We start from the raw sequence: 22465 nt of genomic DNA on the forward strand, positions 1-22465 counted from the left end.
TTTGATACGTTTCGTGCAGAACACTCGTGTATTTTTGGTTTTTAAGTGGATTAAATTTATTAGCAAAAATGAAATTTATACTGCATTGGACGATTGTTCAAGAAAATTGTACGGATTTGATATTTCATTTGTCAAATTTAGAAAACCGCTTATCTCTGAATCAGCGTTCAGAACCGCGTAACTCCAGAACAGACTGTATGAGCAATCAGTTTAACTTGCTCTGAATAAGAATGACAAAGGATTACAAAAGATAGCTGCACGGTGCACGAGTGTGAGAGTGATCAGACAATTATCACACCCGCACGTGCAGCTATATTTTATTGTTCTCTTTCATTCCTGCAGACTTGCACACTACCAACGAAGCAACGCTGATTGATTTTACCGTTCCAAATCGGTCAGTTCTAAATCACGTTGAAACACACGTTGGAGTCAGCACACTTTCGCAACTGCACAGTCAATTGTTCTTGGTCATCTGATACGTCGCAACTGGGGTTTAGTGGTTTAATCTGCTTTTTTCAAATTTAATGGTTAAAACATCAAAGTTATTTTTACGTTCTATTTTTTGATGTTTTACTGAATTCCATATAAATTGTGGTAAGGCATGTTTAGTGAACGTTTTTCTTAGCATAATGTACCATTGTGATTTGAAATTACAGGAAAATATCGAAAACGTGAAACGAGTTTATGCAAGTGGTGCAGAGAAACATAAAAAACAAAAACAGAGTTTGCAAGTCGCTGAGAAGCAAAAAAATGCGTTACATAAGTTTTTGGTTCCTGGCGTGGAATCATCGGATGCTTCAAACCTCTCGGGAGGTACATGTTCAGTGTTCAATGATATTTCACATCAAATAAAATGTAATGCTGATGAAGATAAACATGTGACACAGGGGGGAAACAATACAGACAATGCGTGGATGGATGATATTGCTCTTTGGCCTGTAATTGTGTCTGATGACTTGATAGAGCATGTTATACAAAATAAGCCTAAAAGTCATGGTAATATTGATGCGTTGAAAACATTGTACACAGACAACGGTGTATCGTACTATCGAGGCCTACATTTGGATCATTTTTACAGGAACAAACCGAATGGATCAAAAGAAGCTAGAATCTGGCTATTTTTTTCTGAAACAAGCAAAAGTGTCTATTGTTATCCTTGTAAATTATTTTCGTGTTCACAATCTAAATTAATTAAAGGGTTCAATAATTGGAGATCCATTACTGGAACATTAACTGATCATGAAAAATCTAAAGACCATATGTTTGCTATGTGTTTATTGTACAAAAGAACTTCTAAAGTCAATAGAATAGATTCTAGTTTGTTAAAAGAACAAGAAAATCATCAAGCATATTGGAGAGAGGTGTTAAAGAGGGTAGTTTCTACGATAAAATTACTAGGTCGTCTAGGTTTAGGCTTTCGAGGGCAAAATGAGCAGCACGATTCAGAAAGAAAGGGAAATTTATTGACTTGCTTGGACTACCTGAGCGAATATGACGAATTTTTGAAGTTACATTTACAAAAATATGGAAACAGTGGCCAGGGAAAAGCAAACTACTTATCACACCACATTTGCGAAGAGTTTATAGAAGTAATAGGAAAACGCAGCAAAATATTTTAGCCTAGTATTAGATTCTTCACCAGACATAGCACACACGGATCAATTAACGTTTGTTTTAAGATATGTCATGGATTCTGGTAAAATTGTAGAAAGATTTATTGCATTTATTCCCATAGATAAACATGATGCGTCGTATTTAGAAGTCAATGTTTTGGAAATATTGCAAACACTAGATTTAAATATTGAAAACTGTCGCGGGCAAACGTATGACAATGCAGCCAATATGGCTGGCAAATATAAAGGATTACAAGCACGAATCAAAAGCTTAAGTCCTAGTGCTACTTTTATACCTTGTGCAAACCATTCGCTAAATTTAGTCGGGAATTTTGCAGCCGAAAACTGTAATTCAACAGTTAATTACTTTTCATTTGTTCAAAAATTGTTTACATTTTTTTCTTCTTCAATACATAGATGGAAAATACTAAATGAAAAATTGAAAACAAGTGATCTACAATCAGTTACGTTAAAATGCCTCTCTAACACAAGATGGTGTGCTAGGGCAGATGCAATATTCGCTTTGAAAGCTGGATATGATCAAATTAGAGGAACGTTACAAGAAATTAGCGAGAATAGCTCCGAAAAAAAAATATTACGTCAATAGAAGCTTCTTCACTGCTGAAAAAAATGAATTGGTTTGAAACCGCTTTAATGACGGCAACATGGAATAGCTTACTTCAACGCATATATACTACTAGCAAATCGCTGCCATCGCTTGAATGTGAGGTATCGAAAGGATCTGAACTTCTTCGATCATTGGTGACATTTACTCAAAGCGTTAGAGAAGATTTTGGTCGGATAGTGCAAGAAGCTACTAAGCTGTCCGGATTGTCTTTCAGCATAGAAGAAGAACCAAAACAAAAACGAAAGCGAAATTCAGCGTCAAATCAAGTATACACATTTTCCACAGAAGAGAATTTCAAAATAAATTCGTTTTATACGATTTGCGATTCTATAAGCGAGCAACTTAAACAAAGAATGGAAGCTTATGAAGCAATAGTAAACCCTTTTCGAATATTTTTCGATTTATCCATATCTAAAATTGAGAGGCAAGATTTGATAGAAAAGATAAAAACAATGTTCAAAACTGACATTGGGGCCCTTTTCGTTTGAAACTCGTAGGCTGAAATTTCAGCCTGTCAGCTGTTTGCATTGTAAAGCAGTTTTCGACCAGCTTTCTGAGGGAGTATAATATACAGGTGGGCTTATCCCAAGGTGTATGAGTTTAGAAGACTGATGTTTATCGCTTCTGCTTCTGAATGCAATCTGAATGCTATGAGACCACCTGGACTACATACACTTTGATTCCAGATTCGATCACCTGATTTGTTAAATGCTTCTTCTTTCTTCTTTTGGCTCAACAACCGATGTCGGTCAAGGCCTGCCTGTACCCACTTGTGGGCTTGGCTTTCAGTGACTAATTGATTCCCCCCCATAGCAGGATAGTCAGTCCTACGTAGGGCGGCGCGGTCTATTTGGGGATTGAACCCATGACGGGCATGTTGTTAAGTCGTACGAGTTGACGACTGTACTACGAGACCGGCTTAAATGCACCTTGGGATAAATGTAAACAAAACCGTGTTTTCGAGCAGGTACTCGAATCTAATTCTAGCTTTTAGGCTAGAATAATCTAGACTGAAAATCGCAGGCTAGTTTTTTGTGTGGTTTTGTATGGATTGTTTACATGATATCAGCCTACAACTGTCAAACTCCATACAAAAAACTAACTAGAATCGTGAAGGCCCCCATTGATGGAACAAATTTAGAAGATGAACTTGAACACTTTATTCTATTCATGAAAGACCATGAACCATCGCATGAAAAATCAGCTTTAGACATTACAGACAGTGCTGCAAAATGTCACCATCAATATCACAAAAAAACTGAGTGAATCAAAAACCTTGCCAGCGTCACGTACTCAATTGCGATTATCACAGGTGAAATTCTCAAGTGGTTGTAACGAGTGATACGATTGGTGACAATTTGGGAATAAACTTTTAGTCAATCACTGTTATGAAATTTTCTGGACCAGGAGCAGAACTGTAAAATATCACTGTTTCAGTCACCAACGCTCATGACTGAAACGAACCTCAAATCAGCTCACGTACACAAGTGCGATGATCAGACGCAAGATGAACATAGTCGTTGTGACGTGTGACCAGATTGGTGACATTGCAGCAACCACCTCTTGGTCGGTCACTTTGACGTAACTTTGTTTGTCTGCAAGGATAATATATTTAGAAGGTTGATTTTTATCGATTTTGCTGGGCGACATTGTGGGGGATATCTGTCACTCTCTGCATACAAATTTCATTACCCCGCACCAGCCCTCCCCAATTTTTATACCGGAGCCCCCGGAAGAGAAATGTCAAGTCGAGAAATGTAATTTTGCTCTGAACAACTTAACCTTGTCATTTATAACACCTTGTTTGTCTGTGATCAATTTCGAAATGTCACTGGTTCTATCACGAGCACTCGTGATTGAAATGAAATTCATTTCGGTTCACGTACACATGTGCGATGATCAGGGGTAAGACGCACATGGTCGTTGTGACGTCTGATCTGATTGGTGATATTTTGGTAACCAACTCCTGGTCAATCAGTTTGTCGTGATTTATTGGTATTTTATTATCGCGATAGACTTAGAATATACGTGGCGCGGGCGAGTGGTGTTTTATTAACCATGTGCATATGATTACAAGCAGCGATTCGCGATTACGAGCAGCTAGGTTCTGCTAGCTGGTTAAATGATCCCGCATCCTACATATATTGCCAGACTCATTTTGCTGATCCAAACGTTTATGTATGAACTCTCGTAAGCAGTGCACATGCAAGGATGCCGCGAGCGTTGCGAGCGTTCTGTGAAAAATTCACAAACCCGCGACAATCACGGTTGCCTCTGATTTAGTTCTAAAACTGAGAAGTTGTTTTAGAACAAAGAGCTCGCAAAAAATTGTCGCAGAAGATTTTGTGCAAGATCTATTAAGGAGAACAGGTCGATGCAAAGCCCGTTGCTAGGTTGCCATTTTCAGGTCGCTTTTGACAGTTTCATGAAAAAGTGTTTACAAACAAACGGCTAATAGTTAACGCGGAAAAGTGGACGAATTTACTATTAGGAAGATTATATTGGTTAAATTTCTTGTGGTCAATCACTTCTGGAGAATTAAGGAGGCGTAATTGCAGTCTACTCTGTGTTCAGAAACGTTGATAATCTTTTTGATTGTTTGCCATTCCGTGACCACAAACCACTACCGTTTTCAACGGTCCTGCTGGGAAAACGAAAAGTTTAACATGTTCCAACTGGTTAAAAGAAATCCTATTTACTTTCAATGAAACACTGAGAGTAAAATGAAACATCCAATCGTTACACACTGATACAATATGCATACCGTCTTTTACTTATAACCCGGCGACGAATGATAAATGAGATCCATGGATTCAATCAGCCATGTAATATTCTAATTAGATTATATTTCTTATAATATTCTAAAAGGAAATGAGTGCAAAATGCTGAACAAAACTTCCATTCGCTCCATAGCAACGTCCATCGCTAAACATAAACAATGTTCACTTTAACTGTCAAAATTTTCCCATGGCTTTCTGTCATTTTACTCTAAACGCTTCGACCTGTTCTCTTTCAAGGACCTTGATTTTGTGGGTCGTCTAGAAGCAGTGTGACAGGAGGTAGCCCAATTTTACAAACAGAGCTACTTGCCTCGCGCAATAATTCTGCTGCACCAAATAGAATCAAATTATCCAGTTTGTTCCAGCCAGATTAATGCCAAACTAAAAGAAAAATAAAATTGAGCACAATTCAACTTGTTTTTTATGTTTATGTATGTAGTTTATGTTTATGTATATATATATATATATATATATATATATATATATATATATATATATATATATATATATATATATATATATATATATATATATATATATATATATATATATATATAGAATATATATATATAGAATATATATATATATATATATATATATATATATATATATATATATATATATATATATATATATATATATATATATATATATATATATATATATATATATATATATATATACATAAACATAAACTACATACATAAACATAAAAAACAAGTTGAATTGTGCTCAATTTTATTTTTCTTTTAGTTTGGCATTAATCTGGCTGGAACAAACTGGATAATTTGATTCTATTTGGTGCAGCAGAATTATTGCGCGAGGCAAGTAGCTCTGTTTGTAAAATTGGGCTACCTCCTGTCACACTGCTTCTAGACGACCCACAAAATCAAGGTCCTTGAAAGAGAACAGGTCGAAGCGTTTAGAGTAAAATGACAGAAAGCCATGGGAAAATTTTGACAGTTAAAGTGAACATTGTTTATGTTTAGCGATGGACGTTGCTATGGAGCGAATGGAAGTTTTGTTCAGCATTTTGCACTCATTTCCTTTTAGAATATTATAAGAAATATAATCTAATTAGAATATTACATGGCTGATTGAATCCATGGATCTCATTTATCATTCGTCGCCGGGTTATAAGTAAAAGACGGTATGCATATTGTATCAGTGTGTAACGATTGGATGTTTCATTTTACTCTCAGTGTTTCATTGAAAGTAAATAGGATTTCTTTTAACCAGTTGGAACATGTTAAACTTTTCGTTTTCCCAGCAGGACCGTTGAAAACGGTAGTGGTTTGTGGTCACGGAATGGCAAACAATCAAAAAGATTATCAACGTTTCTGAACACAGAGTAGACTGCAATTACGCCTCCTTAATTCTCCAGAAGTGATTGACCACAAGAAATTTAACCAATATAATCTTCCTAATAGTAAATTCGTCCACTTTTCCGCGTTAACTATTAGCCGTTTGTTTGTAAACACTTTTTCATGAAACTGTCAAAAGCGACCTGAAAATGGCAACCTAGCAACGGGCTTTGCATCGACCTGTTCTCCTTAATAGATCTTGCACAAAATCTTCTGCGACAATTTTTTGCGAGCTCTTTGTTCTAAAACAACTTCTCAGTTTTAGAACTAAATCAGAGGCAACCGTGATTGTCGCGGGTTTGTGAATTTTTCACAGAACGCTCGCAACGCTCGCGGCATCCTTGCATGTGCACTGCTTACGAGAGTTCATACATAAACGTTTGGATCAGCAAAATGAGTCTGGCAATATATGTAGGATGCGGGATCATTTAACCAGCTAGCAGAACCTAGCTGCTCGTAATCGCGAATCGCTGCTTGTAATCATATGCACATGGTTAATAAAACACCACTCGCCCGCGCCACGTATATTCTAAGTCTATCGCGATAATAAAATACCAATAAATCACGACAAACTGATTGACCAGGAGTTGGTTACCAAAATATCACCAATCAGATCAGACGTCACAACGACCATGTGCGTCTTACCCCTGATCATCGCACATGTGTACGTGAACCGAAATGAATTTCATTTCAATCACGAGTGCTCGTGATAGAACCAGTGACATTTCGAAATTGATCACAGACAAACAAGGTGTTATAAATGACAAGGTTAAGTTGTTCAGAGCAAAATTACATTTCTCGACTTGACATTTCTCTTCCGGGGGCTCCGGTATAAAAATTGGGGAGGGCTGGTGCGGGGTAATGAAATTTGTATGCAGAGAGTGACAGATATCCCCCACAATGTCGCCCAGCAAAATCGATAAAAATCAACCTTCTAAATATATTATCCTTGCAGACAAACAAAGTTACGTCAAAGTGACCGACCAAGAGGTGGTTGCTGCAATGTCACCAATCTGGTCACACGTCACAACGACTATGTTCATCTTGCGTCTGATCATCGCACTTGTGTACGTGAGCTGATTTGAGGTTCGTTTCAGTCATGAGCGTTGGTGACTGAAACAGTGATATTTTACAGTTCTGCTCCTGGTCCAGAAAATTTCATAACAGTGATTGACTAAAAGTTTATTCCCAAATTGTCACCAATCGTATCACTCGTTACAACCACTTGAGAATTTCACCTGTGATAATCGCAATTGAGTACGTGACGCTGGCAAGGTTTTTGATTCACTCAGTTTTTTTGTGATATTGATGGTGACATTTTGCAGCACTGTCTGTAATGTCTAAAGCTGATTTTTCATGCGATGGTTCATGGTCTTTCATGAATAGAATAAAGTGTTCAAGTTCATCTTCTAAATTTGTTCCATCAATGGGGGCCTTCACGATTCTAGTTAGTTTTTTGTATGGAGTTTGACAGTTGTAGGCTGATATCATGTAAACAATCCATACAAAACCACACAAAAAACTAGCCTGCGATTTTCAGTCTAGATTATTCTAGCCTAAAAGCTAGAATTAGATTCGAGTACCTGCTCGAAAACACGGTTTTGTTTACATTTATCCCAAGGTGCATTTAAGCCGGTCTCGTAGTACAGTCGTCAACTCGTACGACTTAACAACATGCCCGTCATGGGTTCAATCCCCAAATAGACCGCGCCGCCCTACGTAGGACTGACTATCCTGCTATGGGGGGGAATCAATTAGTCACTGAAAGCCAAGCCCACAAGTGGGTACAGGCAGGCCTTGACCGACATCGGTTGTTGAGCCAAAAGAAGAAAGAAGAAGCATTTAACAAATCAGGTGATCGAATCTGGAATCAAAGTGTATGTAGTCCAGGTGGTCTCATAGCATTCAGATTGCATTCAGAAGCAGAAGCGATAAACATCAGTCTTCTAAACTCATACACCTTGGGATAAGCCCACCTGTATATTATACTCCCTCAGAAAGCTGGTCGAAAACTGCTTTACAATGCAAACAGCTGACAGGCTGAAATTTCAGCCTACGAGTTTCAAACGAAAAGGGCCCCAATGTCAGTTTTGAACATTGTTTTTATCTTTTCTATCAAATCTTGCCTCTCAATTTTAGATATGGATAAATCGAAAAATATTCGAAAAGGGTTTACTATTGCTTCATAAGCTTCCATTCTTTGTTTAAGTTGCTCGCTTATAGAATCGCAAATCGTATAAAACGAATTTATTTTGAAATTCTCTTCTGTGGAAAATGTGTATACTTGATTTGACGCTGAATTTCGCTTTCGTTTTTGTTTTGGTTCTTCTTCTATGCTGAAAGACAATCCGGACAGCTTAGTAGCTTCTTGCACTATCCGACCAAAATCTTCTCTAACGCTTTGAGTAAATGTCACCAATGATCGAAGAAGTTCAGATCCTTTCGATACCTCACATTCAAGCGATGGCAGCGATTTGCTAGTAGTATATATGCGTTGAAGTAAGCTATTCCATGTTGCCGTCATTAAAGCGGTTTCAAACCAATTCATTTTTTTCAGCAGTGAAGAAGCTTCTATTGACGTAATATTTTTTTTTCGGAGCTATTCTCGCTAATTTCTTGTAACGTTCCTCTAATTTGATCATATCCAGCTTTCAAAGCGAATATTGCATCTGCCCTAGCACACCATCTTGTGTTAGAGAGGCATTTTAACGTAACTGATTGTAGATCACTTGTTTTCAATTTTTCATTTAGTATTTTCCATCTATGTATTGAAGAAGAAAAAAATGTAAACAATTTTTGAACAAATGAAAAGTAATTAACTGTTGAATTACAGTTTTCGGCTGCAAAATTCCCGACTAAATTTAGCGAATGGTTTGCACAAGGTATAAAAGTAGCACTAGGACTTAAGCTTTTGATTCGTGCTTGTAATCCTTTATATTTGCCAGCCATATTGGCTGCATTGTCATACGTTTGCCCGCGACAGTTTTCAATATTTAAATCTAGTGTTTGCAATATTTCCAAAACATTGACTTCTAAATACGACGCATCATGTTTATCTATGGGAATAAATGCAATAAATCTTTCTACAATTTTACCAGAATCCATGACATATCTTAAAACAAACGTTAATTGATCCGTGTGTGCTATGTCTGGTGAAGAATCTAATACTAGGCTAAAATATTTTGCTGCGTTTTCCTATTACTTCTATAAACTCTTCGCAAATGTGGTGTGATAAGTAGTTTGCTTTTCCCTGGCCACTGTTTCCATATTTTTGTAAATGTAACTTCAAAAATTCGTCATATTCGCTCAGGTAGTCCAAGCAAGTCAATAAATTTCCCTTTCTTTCTGAATCGTGCTGCTCATTTTGCCCTCGAAAGCCTAAACCTAGACGACCTAGTAATTTTATCGTAGAAACTACCCTCTTTAACACCTCTCTCCAATATGCTTGATGATTTTCTTGTTCTTTTAACAAACTAGAATCTATTCTATTGACTTTAGAAGTTCTTTTGTACAATAAACACATAGCAAACATATGGTCTTTAGATTTTTCATGATCAGTTAATGTTCCAGTAATGGATCTCCAATTATTGAACCCTTTAATTAATTTAGATTGTGAACACGAAAATAATTTACAAGGATAACAATAGACACTTTTGCTTGTTTCAGAAAAAAATAGCCAGATTCTAGCTTCTTTTGATCCATTCGGTTTGTTCCTGTAAAAATGATCCAAATGTAGGCCTCGATAGTACGATACACCGTTGTCTGTGTACAATGTTTTCAACGCATCAATATTACCATGACTTTTAGGCTTATTTTGTATAACATGCTCTATCAAGTCATCAGACACAATTACAGGCCAAAGAGCAATATCATCCATCCACGCATTGTCTGTATTGTTTCCCCCCTGTGTCACATGTTTATCTTCATCAGCATTACATTTTATTTGATGTGAAATATCATTGAACACTGAACATGTACCTCCCGAGAGGTTTGAAGCATCCGATGATTTCACGCCAGGAACCAAAAACTTATGTAACGCATTTTTTTGCTTCTCAGCGACTTGCAAACTCTGTTTTTGTTTTTTATGTTTCTCTGCACCACTTGCATAAACTCGTTTCACGTTTTCGATATTTTCCTGTAATTTCAAATCACAATGGTACATTATGCTAAGAAAAACGTTCACTAAACATGCCTTAACACAATTTATATGGAATTCAGTAAAACATCAAAAAATAGAACGTAAAAATAACTTTGATGTTTTAACCATTAAATTTGAAAAAAGCAGATTAAACCACTAAACCCCAGTATATATATATATATATATATATATATATATATATATATATATATATATATATATATATATATATATATATATATATATATATATATATATATATATATATATATATATATATATATATATATATATATATATATATATATATATATATATATATATATATATATATATATATATATATATATATATATATATATATATATATATATATATATAACATACTCCGAGACAAGTCTTGCACTTTTCCGAATGTGGAAACAATTATAAGAATTTTCTTAACTATGCCAATATCGAATGCCGCTGGAGAACGATCTTTCTCCGCCATGAAGCGAATTAAAAATTATTTACGTAGTACGTTAAGCGATATTAGGTTAAGCAATTTATCTTTGATCTATATAGAACAAGAACTTCTCAATAGTATAGATACGAATGATATAATAGACGAATTTGCCAGGAAGAAGGTTAGACGAAAACATATTTAGCGAACTTAGGTCTAGGAATAGTTAATACTATCTGGGATTATTAATATATATTGTTTACGGAGTACAACATATATCGCTAATGAAATATTTTAGAAAATATTATGGGAAGTATTTTATCGCATTGCTTAAATATACATATCATTCGGGCATTACAGTGGCCAATGGGGGCCCAATTACATCCAACCGCTTGGGGCGCCGAGATGGATAAATCCGCCTCTGGCTACGGCAACAAATTCCATGCATTTTTGACCTCACTACCTGAGAAACAACATTACCATTTGATTGGCACTGCCATTTTTGCGACCAGCTCTACTGTTGGGGGTATTAAAAAGACACACGATCGAAACAAACGTTCGTGTGATGTATTGCACATTTATTTCCAATTCAGCTAGCGGACGCAAGTGGAAACAAAACTTAAATTGAATTCATACAAAACAGGATTCTGGATTTGTTTATTACCGTGCGCGTATGGTGCTGCACCTGTCCGTCCAGAATCTGGTGGCTTTTCTTGTTCTTCTTATTATTATTATTATTGGTGTAACAGCCTGGGGTTTGGGCCGGTCTGGTGGTACAGTCGTCTACTCGTACGACTTAACAACATGCCCGTCATGGGTTCAATCCCCAAATAGACCGTGCCCCCATACGAAGGACTGACTATCCTGCTATGGTAACAATAAGTCACTGAAAGCCAAGCTCGCTTCACTAGTGGGTACAAAGGCAGGCCTTGACCGACGACGGTTTTTGTGCCAAAGAAGAAGAAGAAGAATAGCCTACGCGATCATCCCGGCCTTTTCAGGACTTGAGTACCACGTAGCCGGATAGTTAGCCCTTGCTACAGCGGACGGTTCATACGCGATTAGAACCCATGACGAGCATGCTGTTGAGATGTGCGGAATGATAGTGCTGCCGCGGGCCCGCTCCTATCCAGCGGCAACTTGCATACTGCCACACTGTCTCCTGCTCGATGCATACGCTGCAGGCAGAGGGAAGGATGTACCTCCACGATAAAAAAAACCACCGTCATGAACCAGCGGCGGACCTAACGGTAGGCGGACTAGGCGGTCGCCGAAGATCTCTAGTCTGTAGTATGCCGTATGTCTACAAGGGGACAGAGTATTAGCGACAAGGGCCCCCGGAAAGATGGTCGTTGGGGCCCCGTGGCTGGAGAATCATTTACTGCTGTTTCGATTCAATCGACAGGCAGGGGGAAGGGGATGGAATAAAACAATGATAATGACACATTTTGAAAATCATCTTTTGTGAAAATTTATGGCTTTCAGAATGAACCAAAATTATTTTCTTTTGTCAACTTTTTGCCATTTTTTCATTATGGATTTGTGATTTTTCTAAAAATCATGGTACTGTCAAAGGATTAATATTTTTACTAGTTTTGGACAGTTTCCTTGCAGTTTTTTTTAAGAATCCCGTTCTGCTTTGCAAAGTTATCCACGCATCCACATCTTCATCACTTTTGTGGCACGTTCAAAACATTTTTTTTATAGCAATACCACCACGCTAAATATTACAGCCCGGGAAGAGAAGGAGGAGAAGGAAGAAATATGTGTGTGATAACTTTTCAGCTCTTCAATTTTGTGTACGAACTCAATTGTAGTCCAAAGCAAGTAGGCGTTGGTCATCTTCACAGTTTTAAAAATATCTTTTAAAACCCCTCGCTCTGGCATCACAACCCCTCGCTTTGCCTTTTCAAAACAATTAAAAAATCTTCTGCTTTTGGAACTCAAGTGAACTCGCATTATGTTGCATGTTTCCGTACGTAACAGAACATGTGAGATATAATCATGTTATTCAATATTCTGTTCCGTTGATCTATCTCGGCGTTCTGATGTTGATGTAAGTATCAACAATATTACATCGCAGATTCGTAATATTTTGATATTCTGTAGCATTTGCTGCATAATCGATGCCGCATTGCATACGATGTTGGTTCAGTACTACAGAAACTGCTTTACTCTAAACAAGAATTTGTGTGTATTATGCTCGTAACATACTCTTTATTTACGTTACTTTTTTAAGTCTACCTCTACCATCATCAAGTTCCCGTTGCAAGCTGGAAAACTGTCTCGAAATGTTTATCAAGGAGGAGATTATGGATGGAATAGATCAACCTACGTGTTCGAATTGCGATACACGTCGAAAATGCACTAAAAGATTGACGATCGAACGTTTTCCACGGTATTTAGTAATACGTATCCTTTTGAAATAATATTTAATATATTCTACTACGTGATTTGAATTTCAAGACCTTACCAGACGGAGGAGAATACTGTCATTTCTCCATTGACATTTATCTGTCAAACTAAGACTTTGGTACAAAAATACCTATCTTAAGTGTAATAAGGCTGGATAATTTATATGTGACCTTTCACATTTATTATTTATGTTATTGATTTTCTTAGCTTTATCTTAAACAATCATTTATATTTTGTATTGTAGTTTGTCTTGTTTTTTGTTTTATCAATCATCAGTAGTAAATTCAACTAGCTCGACATCGACAGTGACAGATAACGGGACGGGAGCAAATCGGAAATGAAATTTGTCAAATCTTGTTCAAAGGATAGATTTCACAATGGAATGACAATATTTTTCTCCATCCAATAAGGCTTTCCATTATATTTTTTAATATTTTCCTTAATTTTGTATATAATTAAGATCTTAAAAGATTTTCGGAAGCACGTTGGAGCAAATTGACCAATATTGTTGAGTTTCCTACCAAAAATCGAGCTCTTAATCTGCAACCTTATGCCTCAGAAGACATTTCGGGACCAATATACTATTCACTGTATGGAATTTCGAATCATATGGGTAAGTGAAAAATATGTTTTTACAGTTTTGTCTATATTATTTACTATTTCTTAAATAACATCAGGATCTACTGCTGGTGGGCATTACGTAGCTGTTTGCAAACACCCACAAACTCAACAATGGAATGAGTTCAATGATAACTAGTAAGTATTGAAAGAATTTTATAACATTAATATACCCATTCATAAATTTGCCGAAATCTTTTTGTATTTTGGCCTATGTGGACTCGGGCAGCATTGTTTTTCTCCGTTTTGTTTCGTTTTTTTGGATATCGTTGTCCATGTGCATAGAACGTAACCATTTTTCATATGGAATGCTATGTCTAAATTTGGGGCCCTTCACGATTCATGTCAGTTTTTTGTATGGCAGTTGGAGGCTGAAATCATGCAAACAATCCATACAAAACCACACCAAAATCTAGCCTGCAATTTTCAGTAGATTATTCTAGCCTCAGAGCTAGAATTAGATTCCCCGCTGCGCAAAACTATCGACCATTTCTCAACCTCTCGCTCAATGTAGCTAGAGAGCAAGAACCAATAATGATAAAGCGTGGTGAAAGGATGGGGAAGAGGAGAAGGAGAGGAGAAAGCGAACGTGGGTGTGAACTAGATTTCGGCCACTATCATTTTTGCGCCAACACGGTTGCGTTCCGCTGCGTTCAGGCACAGTGCCTTCACCTGTAAATGTTTGATAAGGATGTTAAATATCTTGTCAAATCCGGGAGCCTTCATATTTTTCATGTGACCGATAGCAATCCGTACGTCAGTGATGGTCACTTTCTCTTGTAGAGGTACAGTAAAAACTGAATCTTCTAATCGTATTAAGGTGGTAGCCACTTTAGCCTCGTTGCGACTCGCCCTATTAATACCAACCGAGTGAGCATTGGCAAACTGGCTGGCTAAAGCATTACTATTTTCGCTAGGAGTAACTTGGATTTGCCCAAGAGAGGTCAAAGGGGGGACAGGCTTTGGCCTCTGTTTGAGTATTCTTGCCACTTTCCAGAAAGCTGGAGCTCTGGTATCTATTCTTTGGATGGAACGACCAAAATTTTCATTTCGTATTATTTCAACCTGAGCGGATATTTGTTTAGCTATAGTCGACGCAAGTCGCTTGGCAGTGATATTACCTGTGTGTTGAAAAATTCGCCGGAGTCGATTTCTTTCTTTTATCAGTGCTAAAGTATGGGAATCCATGTCCGAAAACTCACCCCTGATCATTGATTCATTGACACAAGCCGCTTCCGCGATCCTGACAGCTATTTCAAGGTTAGCGATCGCTATGTTTACTTCTGGCACGGAGATAATTTCCGTCGATTGAATTTGATTGTCTACCAGGCGACCGAAGCGCTGCCACTTTACATTTTGGTAGTCTTTACGACGTCGGATGGAGCCCGCGGAGACGGAACAGTCTACCTCTGTCACAACCGGAAAGTGATCGGAAGTAAGCTCATCCAGGGTTTCAGGTTTACTGATTTTGACATTAGTCAAAAATAAATCCAGCGTGCTAAATGTGCCCCCCGCTGAGATGTAGGTTGGAGAATCCGGAAAATCGACTGTGAACTGTCCTGTCTCTGAATGGGGAAAGAGTAATTCACCGTTTGTATTACGTCGGAGGTTCATATTCATATTCATATTCATATTCATATTTATTTGTCTACCTTTTGGTTACACAAATGCTTAAATAATACTTATTACCTATGTTCCTAACCTAACAAAAATTAACACGAATTATCAAAAATTTGAGAAAAAAAAATTTTTTTTTTGAAAATTAGAATCTAAAATTTAAAAATTAAAAATTAAAAATTAAAAATTAAAAATTAAGGCAGCACGGGATTATGGAGGGTTCTGATGCGGGATCGGAAAGAGGATAAGGGAAGGTTGAAATCAAACATAGAATATACACAGTTAAATCGACGAATTTCGTTGTTGTTCCATGTTTGATGGCGTGCATTAAGATCCCCAGCAACGATGAGCCTTAGGTGAGAACGGGTGATGATGTTGAGATCATTTTTAAACGCGGCGGCTTTGCCATCGTTGCGCCTGCACTGCATCGGACAGTATGCTACGATGATTTTTAGTAACCTGATTGATAATTGCACTTCTATACCCAGAGGTTCAATGACCGTGGTGTTCAGGAGCGATATTTGTTTGAAATTTATACCACTACGAACGATGATAGCAATCCCTCCACCTCTGGTAGTAGTGCCTTGGCGGTCCAGTCGTAGGAAGTGGTATCCTTTTAAGGAGAAATTAATGTCTGGTCTAAGGTGTGTTTCACTAACAAGTGCAACGTCCACTTTTTGTCGAAGAAGGGGTATTTTCTTAGCAGCGATTGATCGCGCATTCCACGTAACAATGCGGAGTTTAGCATCCATAACAAATGGCTAATTCCGCAATAACGGCGAATTTTTCATAACGATTTCGGCAAAGACGGAAGCGTTGTGTCATAATTCGTAGTATCTCAACCCATTCCTCTATACTGAAGTCGCCTTCATCGTCTCCTGGTAACGTATCAGCTGGAGCAGTAAAGTTGTGCTATGATGTTGCACGCATAGCAGAGCCATTCATTGGTTGTGTACGCATGATGGTTGCACGTGTGGTGGAATTCAAATTTTCTACATGCATTGGGTTACATAAATGGTTAAGTATAAAATGTTGTGATATGTGATCGATATGAAGTGACACCGAGAAAAGCTAGCATGCGACTACACAGTTTTATTGAAATCCAAGTATATATACAATGTTCATGAAGCCGCGTTTACACATAGTTGTTGTGTTTACGTATGGATAGTTCGATACTTGAATTGACACCTTAACATAAAAACCGGTTTCACGTTGTGTTGGATTTATAACATATATCCGCCAGCAGATATGCAATCTGCAGGACTACTAATCAATGCGAAGATTAACATCATAGTAGATTATCACTGTTCCTTCGATAAGGAGCCATGATGTAAATGTAACGGTGTAACCTACTGTAACAATCGCTAGAAGCGCATGCCTGTGTCTAAGCCATAGGATGCGCAGAAATAAATCCAAATGAGATTCGAGAGAATAGCAAATTGTTCGGAGTCGAAATTATTTTCACATCCTCAATTCGACAGCCTTAGAATCCTTCGGTAGTCCTTGGCGGGTAGCTACAGCTGGACACTCTTGGGCACTCTCTGGCGCAGTTGGTCAATTTGTTCACTCCCCCTTTGGCTCCTCCTCACCCTCTCACCTTGACTCGATCAGTTCGGCATAGTCCAACGATCAGTCGCTTCCTCTCCTTTTCCCACCCTCGACCTGATCAGTTCGGCATTGTCCAACGCACAGTCGCTTCCTCCCCCTTCCTTGACTTGGTTAGTTCGGCACGTCCAACAACCAGTAAGGTTCTATTCCTTCCCTTTCCTGTGGCAATTCCGGTCGAATTATTTCACCGGTTTGCTCCTCCTTCCCCTTCCTCCATCCTTGGCCAAGTCGCGGTGGCAGTTGCACCTGCTGCTGCTCCCTCCCCCACCACGGTGAATGCCTAGTTATGCATAAACCGCGTATCTTGGACTGACTGTATTTAAAACAAAAAATGCAGCCTTAAGAGCATTAACTTTCTGTTCATGCCTTAAAATCTCGATAAAATCAAACATTATATTAAAAAAAAAAAGTCAGTTAGATCCAATTGAGCGACTGACGTATCGCACGCATTCAGTTCAACATACTGAACGAACTACGTCACCCGCGTTCACTGACAAGAATCAAATAGCCCAAGCCTAATTCTAACGAATATATGCAATATTTACACGGGTAAAAACCCAGTAAAAAGTAAGAAACGAGTAAAAATGTATTTTCCCGAGGGTACAACACTGGATACGATGATATTTTTCGGGTGCATTCATAGGACATTTTTATTCTTCGGTATTTGACGTGTAATGGATCTCCATCGAAAATGGGTCCTTTTATGGTGTTTCGCGTGTATTTCTTTATTTCCTGTAAGTAGACACCAATTTACTGGTTGACTGAGGGAAAGCAACAAGTGGTTCAATAGCTAAATATCAAGAAATTCACGATTGAACAATACTGGTGTTAAATGAAAGTGTGAAATGACATTCATTCTACTTTTTTTTGCAATCATGTCATTGCTCTGCGAAAGTCGTGTCATTGTAACAGTGAATATCATGAAACGGAAATGATTTTGACCTTACTGCGAATATTTTATTATGTCGACAATTAACAACACTGCACACAATATTCTGGGTTTCTTTTAAAGGAGCCGTGGGCAACATTTGGCTCGCGGGCCATTCGTTTCCCGTCTATGCTAGAAACGGACAGTCCATGTGAGGCGTGATCCCTTTACGGGCATGTTGTCAAGTTGAGCGAGTTGTGTAGAGTTTTTTCGCTGTATTGTATTATTTTTAAAGAAAAATCATTTACGAGTTTCTAATCATAAATTAATAGGACAAGTCATAATAATTTATATTTTCTTTATCTACTATTCTTTTCAGTGTCACAGAGGCGTTCGAGCGTAATTTAGTCACCTCAAATGCATATGTTTTATTTTACGAACGAGCATAGGAAATTTCTTGTTTTTTTTCGTTTAATCTTAATGGTGGTTTCTTTTAATGTTAACACAATAGTCAAAGTCCTTATAATTATTCAAGTGATTAACTATGAATTTAAGAAAGAACTCTTGAAACAAAGACAATAACAGCCCTCAAATTAACGACATTAACCTTATGTATAGAAGCGGATTAAACGGTTAGAGGACTGAACGGCTGTAGCCCAAGTACCTCCCCCCCTCCTACCCTCTCTACCCACCAGGAAGAAAGGCCCGTGAACAGAAGAGCTGGGAATAGCAAGTCATCTCTTCATACTGCTTAGGTCTCTCGACACCCTAAACCCGCCTCTGCTCATGCTCATTTTTGACAACCTTACAAAGAACCCATGTTAATGCAATAATCAAATAAAAAATAAAGAAAACCTTGCACATAAAAGGGCTACTCTTCGTTACCCATATCTTTAACAAAAGAAATTAATTAGAAAATTATATTACCAAACTTAAAAAAATGCAAAACTAAATTTATTTAATTGTGAAATATCACAAAGTAAATCATTATTGTACGTTTTTCTTTTTATATCATAGTGTTTTATGATTTTAATCATAATTTAAATAAATATTCCATTATTTTTATATCATAGTGTTTTATGAATTTCATGGCAATTTAAATAAATATTCCATTATATATTCTGCCTAATTTCATTAAAAATGGTAGGGCCGTCCTTACTGAATAATGAATATTTTATAAAAATTATCACGAAAAATTATCATGTATCATCACTATTTTCATATTGAGTAGTTCTTGGCAATAATCGATGAAATAATTTATCTGTCCTTTTCGTTACATTGAAGGAGCGTTACATACTTTAAAATATTACCAAGCAACATTTTCATTCGACCAGTGAAGATTATTTAAATAAGAATAAGATTTTAAACTGTAATGAAAATACAAGCTTAATATTTTAAGATACATCGATATCAATTAAACTGTGCAAAATAAGTTTAACTGAGGCCTGAACAAAATTAAAACTCGCTGAACATAACTATACAATTCTCGGAAACTCTGTATGCGTGCGGAAGGCCTACCTATTCACTTTTTTGCGTGCGGTGGTCAACCGTACACTTAAGTGAACTGAGTGTGCGGCATAGATCTCGCACATTTGTCCCATGCCTACTTCAAACTAGGACTTTGTGGGAGCAGCGTGCCAAAGAATGGGAAGATGAAAATCAACCTCAAACAAGCTCCACTGCGTCCTCAAGAGAAAATGGTAGTGTAGTGAGATGTGTAAAGAAAAATAGGTATTTAACCTTCGTTTCTATGACCAAAAATACACCCTCATCTTTATGACCACCTACCCGGGTAGGTAATACATTATATAAGGGAATTTGTATTTTAATTAGTCAAAAAATGTCTTATTTAACTTATTCTATGCAGCTATAATAACAATACTTCTTTTTAGTTTATAAATTTATGAAGTATGGCTTTTAGTTACATAAATTGAATGCATAGCAATTAGTTCAACTGACACTAATACACCGCCATGTCTTCCCGACTGTCGGGGCAATCATTTCAATCTATGTGACTTTTGAAGAATATTAAGAGCTAGAAAACTTGTTGAATAGATTCTATAAATATAACTACATGCATTGCTATACATATCATTACAAAATTAGCGACTAATCGAAACCAAAATCCTTTATTGTATGTATTACCTACCCGGGTAGGTGGTTATAGAAGTAAGGGGTAAAAGTTGATTTTATTTTTTAAAGCACATTTTAAAAAATTGAAAAATTCTGAACTTTTTACCACTTTTGTAAAACATGTTTCTCTAGGCATTCTAATTTTTTTGCATCGATTCGATAATCCAATAAAAAGTTATCATAAAAAGAATAAGCAAAACATACCCGGGTAGGTGGTTATAGAAATGAAGGTTAAATTAAAACAAACGGTAAAAGATTTTTTAAGGCCCCCCCTATGGCAATCGAAGCAGCCCTGACAAGAAAAACGAGATAGTGTGCGGTTGATCGGTCATGCAATCTGTCAAATATTCAAAAAATAAAGTTTGTTTACATTTTGAACCGAACGATAGCTCTCACGATGTACAACGGCGAATGATTAAAAAAAGGCTACATCGGTGATGAAAATGTTGTGTGTAATGTGTAAAATAGACAGCCTTTAAATTATAAATGGTGGTAGAATCGACTTCGCACGCCTGAAAGCCGTTTAGGGTAAGTAAAACAAAGCTAATATTTGTAATATTAAATCAATTAAAGCGGTATTTTCTATGCAGCTGTTGTGCAACCGTGTTGAGCCGGCGATAGTTAGAAAGAGGGAAGAAAGAATGCCCGCAATCAAACTAAACGATGTTTGATCATGGAAAACAAGGTAAGTTGATAATGAACGTAATCCGCACGGTATCAAAAACTCCTCGCGTTTATTTTTTTAACCACTGGTTTTTTTCTATAGTTAAAAAGCATACAAAGCTCGCTCGCCGTTGGACGCTTGGACAATTACATTAACAATCATTCGGTGATCAGTTTGCGAAACGTCTTGCCGCACGCCTGGTACAGGCCCTTCTTGTCCGCGTCGGTATCGATCGTGGACTGATCGTTCGGCAGCGTCAGCATCATCACCTTCATCTGCGGGTAGTTGTGGTACGGCACAGTTCCGGTCGTCATCTCGATCGCGGTAATGCCGAACGACTAGAAGCCGTATCCGTGGTCCCGCTCCGTCTCCTCCAGCGCCATCCAGCACGACGTGCCGATAAACGTGTGGTACACCTTCTGCCGCGACATGTCTCCATCGGTGGCGAGCCACGCGCTCATCCGCTATATTTAAGGAGCCGTCGTCGCCGGGCAGTATGATGGCCACCTTGATGTCCACGTAATGAGCAATGCGAAATGTGCTCTCAATTGGCAAGCGCACAGCAAGAAACGTTACCGACAGTCTTTGTCGCCGTGAAAATGCTTCTAATGCACGGGTGAGTTGCATTATAACTACAAGCATACGTTTTTTTTTCCTTTCTTTAGTTTCAGCTAATGCCAGACGAACGATCGAATGACTGTTGCTTCGGAAGGGAGGTCGCATTACAGATACCGACTTGGACATGATCCAGTCGGTCGGTTGCAGTTGTTCCATGGTGCTTCGGATAAGGCAACAACGGAGAAGCGCTCCGGACGCTCCGGAGAAGCTGATCGAGATCGGCGAAGCGGTGTAGTGTTGTGATATAGTGATTGTGTGTACATTTAAGGTGTAAAGGGTGATTAATGCTAGTAACGTTGTGTAATGTTATGCAGAACAAAATGCAGCATAAATGGCGATGAGCCAGCATTGTTTAAAGGTGCCGGATGTTATACGTTAGAGCCGTTCTTTGTGGTGTGATGTGTTAACATATTAAACCAGTATTAGGATTAGGATATAATTAGGATTTAAACCAGTGCCGTTGAATAAAATAGTGTACAACAGGTTAGAAAACATTCGGTGTATTTTGTTTTGTTTTTTTGAAGCTCTTTCGATTACCTATTACGGAAGCAAATATGTTTCACTAATGTGCAAAAGGTAAGGAATCAGTGATCGCGTTGGTAGGTAATTGCTCGTTTACGGTGTTTCTCCATTTGTATTTATTGTTTCTCGCCCGCTGTGTTTGCTTCCCCATTCCTCATAATGGTGCGTACGTTTCGTTAACAATGTGCATTAGATGGTGATGTTACATGATAAGTAAATGTTGAGCATGTTGGCGGGTTAAAAAAAATATTTTACTTGTCCTGCTCCGTTGGTTGTCTGGTTGTCTGGTTGTCTGGCTGGCTGGCTGGCTGGTTGGATGGCAGAATGGCTCACTGGCTGGTTAGTGCAGACTATGATCGGATGCGCATTTCCCTACGCCGTAGTGCCGGGTGCATCATACGTCGGTGTTGGGTTGCTGTTACTGGGCCGAGCGGATG

At 37.8% G+C, this 22465-nt stretch overlaps 1 protein-coding gene across 10 annotated transcripts in view; it reads left to right on the plus strand.

Annotated features, from left to right (window-relative positions):
- LOC120949189 (ubiquitin carboxyl-terminal hydrolase Usp2) overlaps nt 1-18959 on the plus strand; it is a 195739-nt gene extending 176780 nt beyond the window's left edge. For all 10 annotated transcript variants that reach the window (XM_049606625.1, XM_049606622.1, XM_040366298.2 and 7 more), the window contains 4 exons: nt 13205-13377; nt 13841-13993; nt 14058-14136; nt 18471-18959. In XM_049606625.1, coding sequence (XP_049462582.1) covers nt 13205-13377; nt 13841-13993; nt 14058-14136; nt 18471-18540 — 475 coding nt within the window. In that variant the 3' untranslated portion in view covers nt 18541-18959. The remainder of the gene's footprint in view (nt 1-13204; nt 13378-13840; nt 13994-14057; nt 14137-18470) is intronic.
- Nucleotides 18960-22465: the final 3506 nt, after the last annotated feature.

The sequence above is a fragment of the Anopheles coluzzii genome, chromosome X, assembly GCF_943734685.1.
Source record: "Anopheles coluzzii chromosome X, AcolN3, whole genome shotgun sequence".
NCBI lineage: Eukaryota > Metazoa > Arthropoda > Insecta > Diptera > Culicidae > Anopheles > Anopheles coluzzii.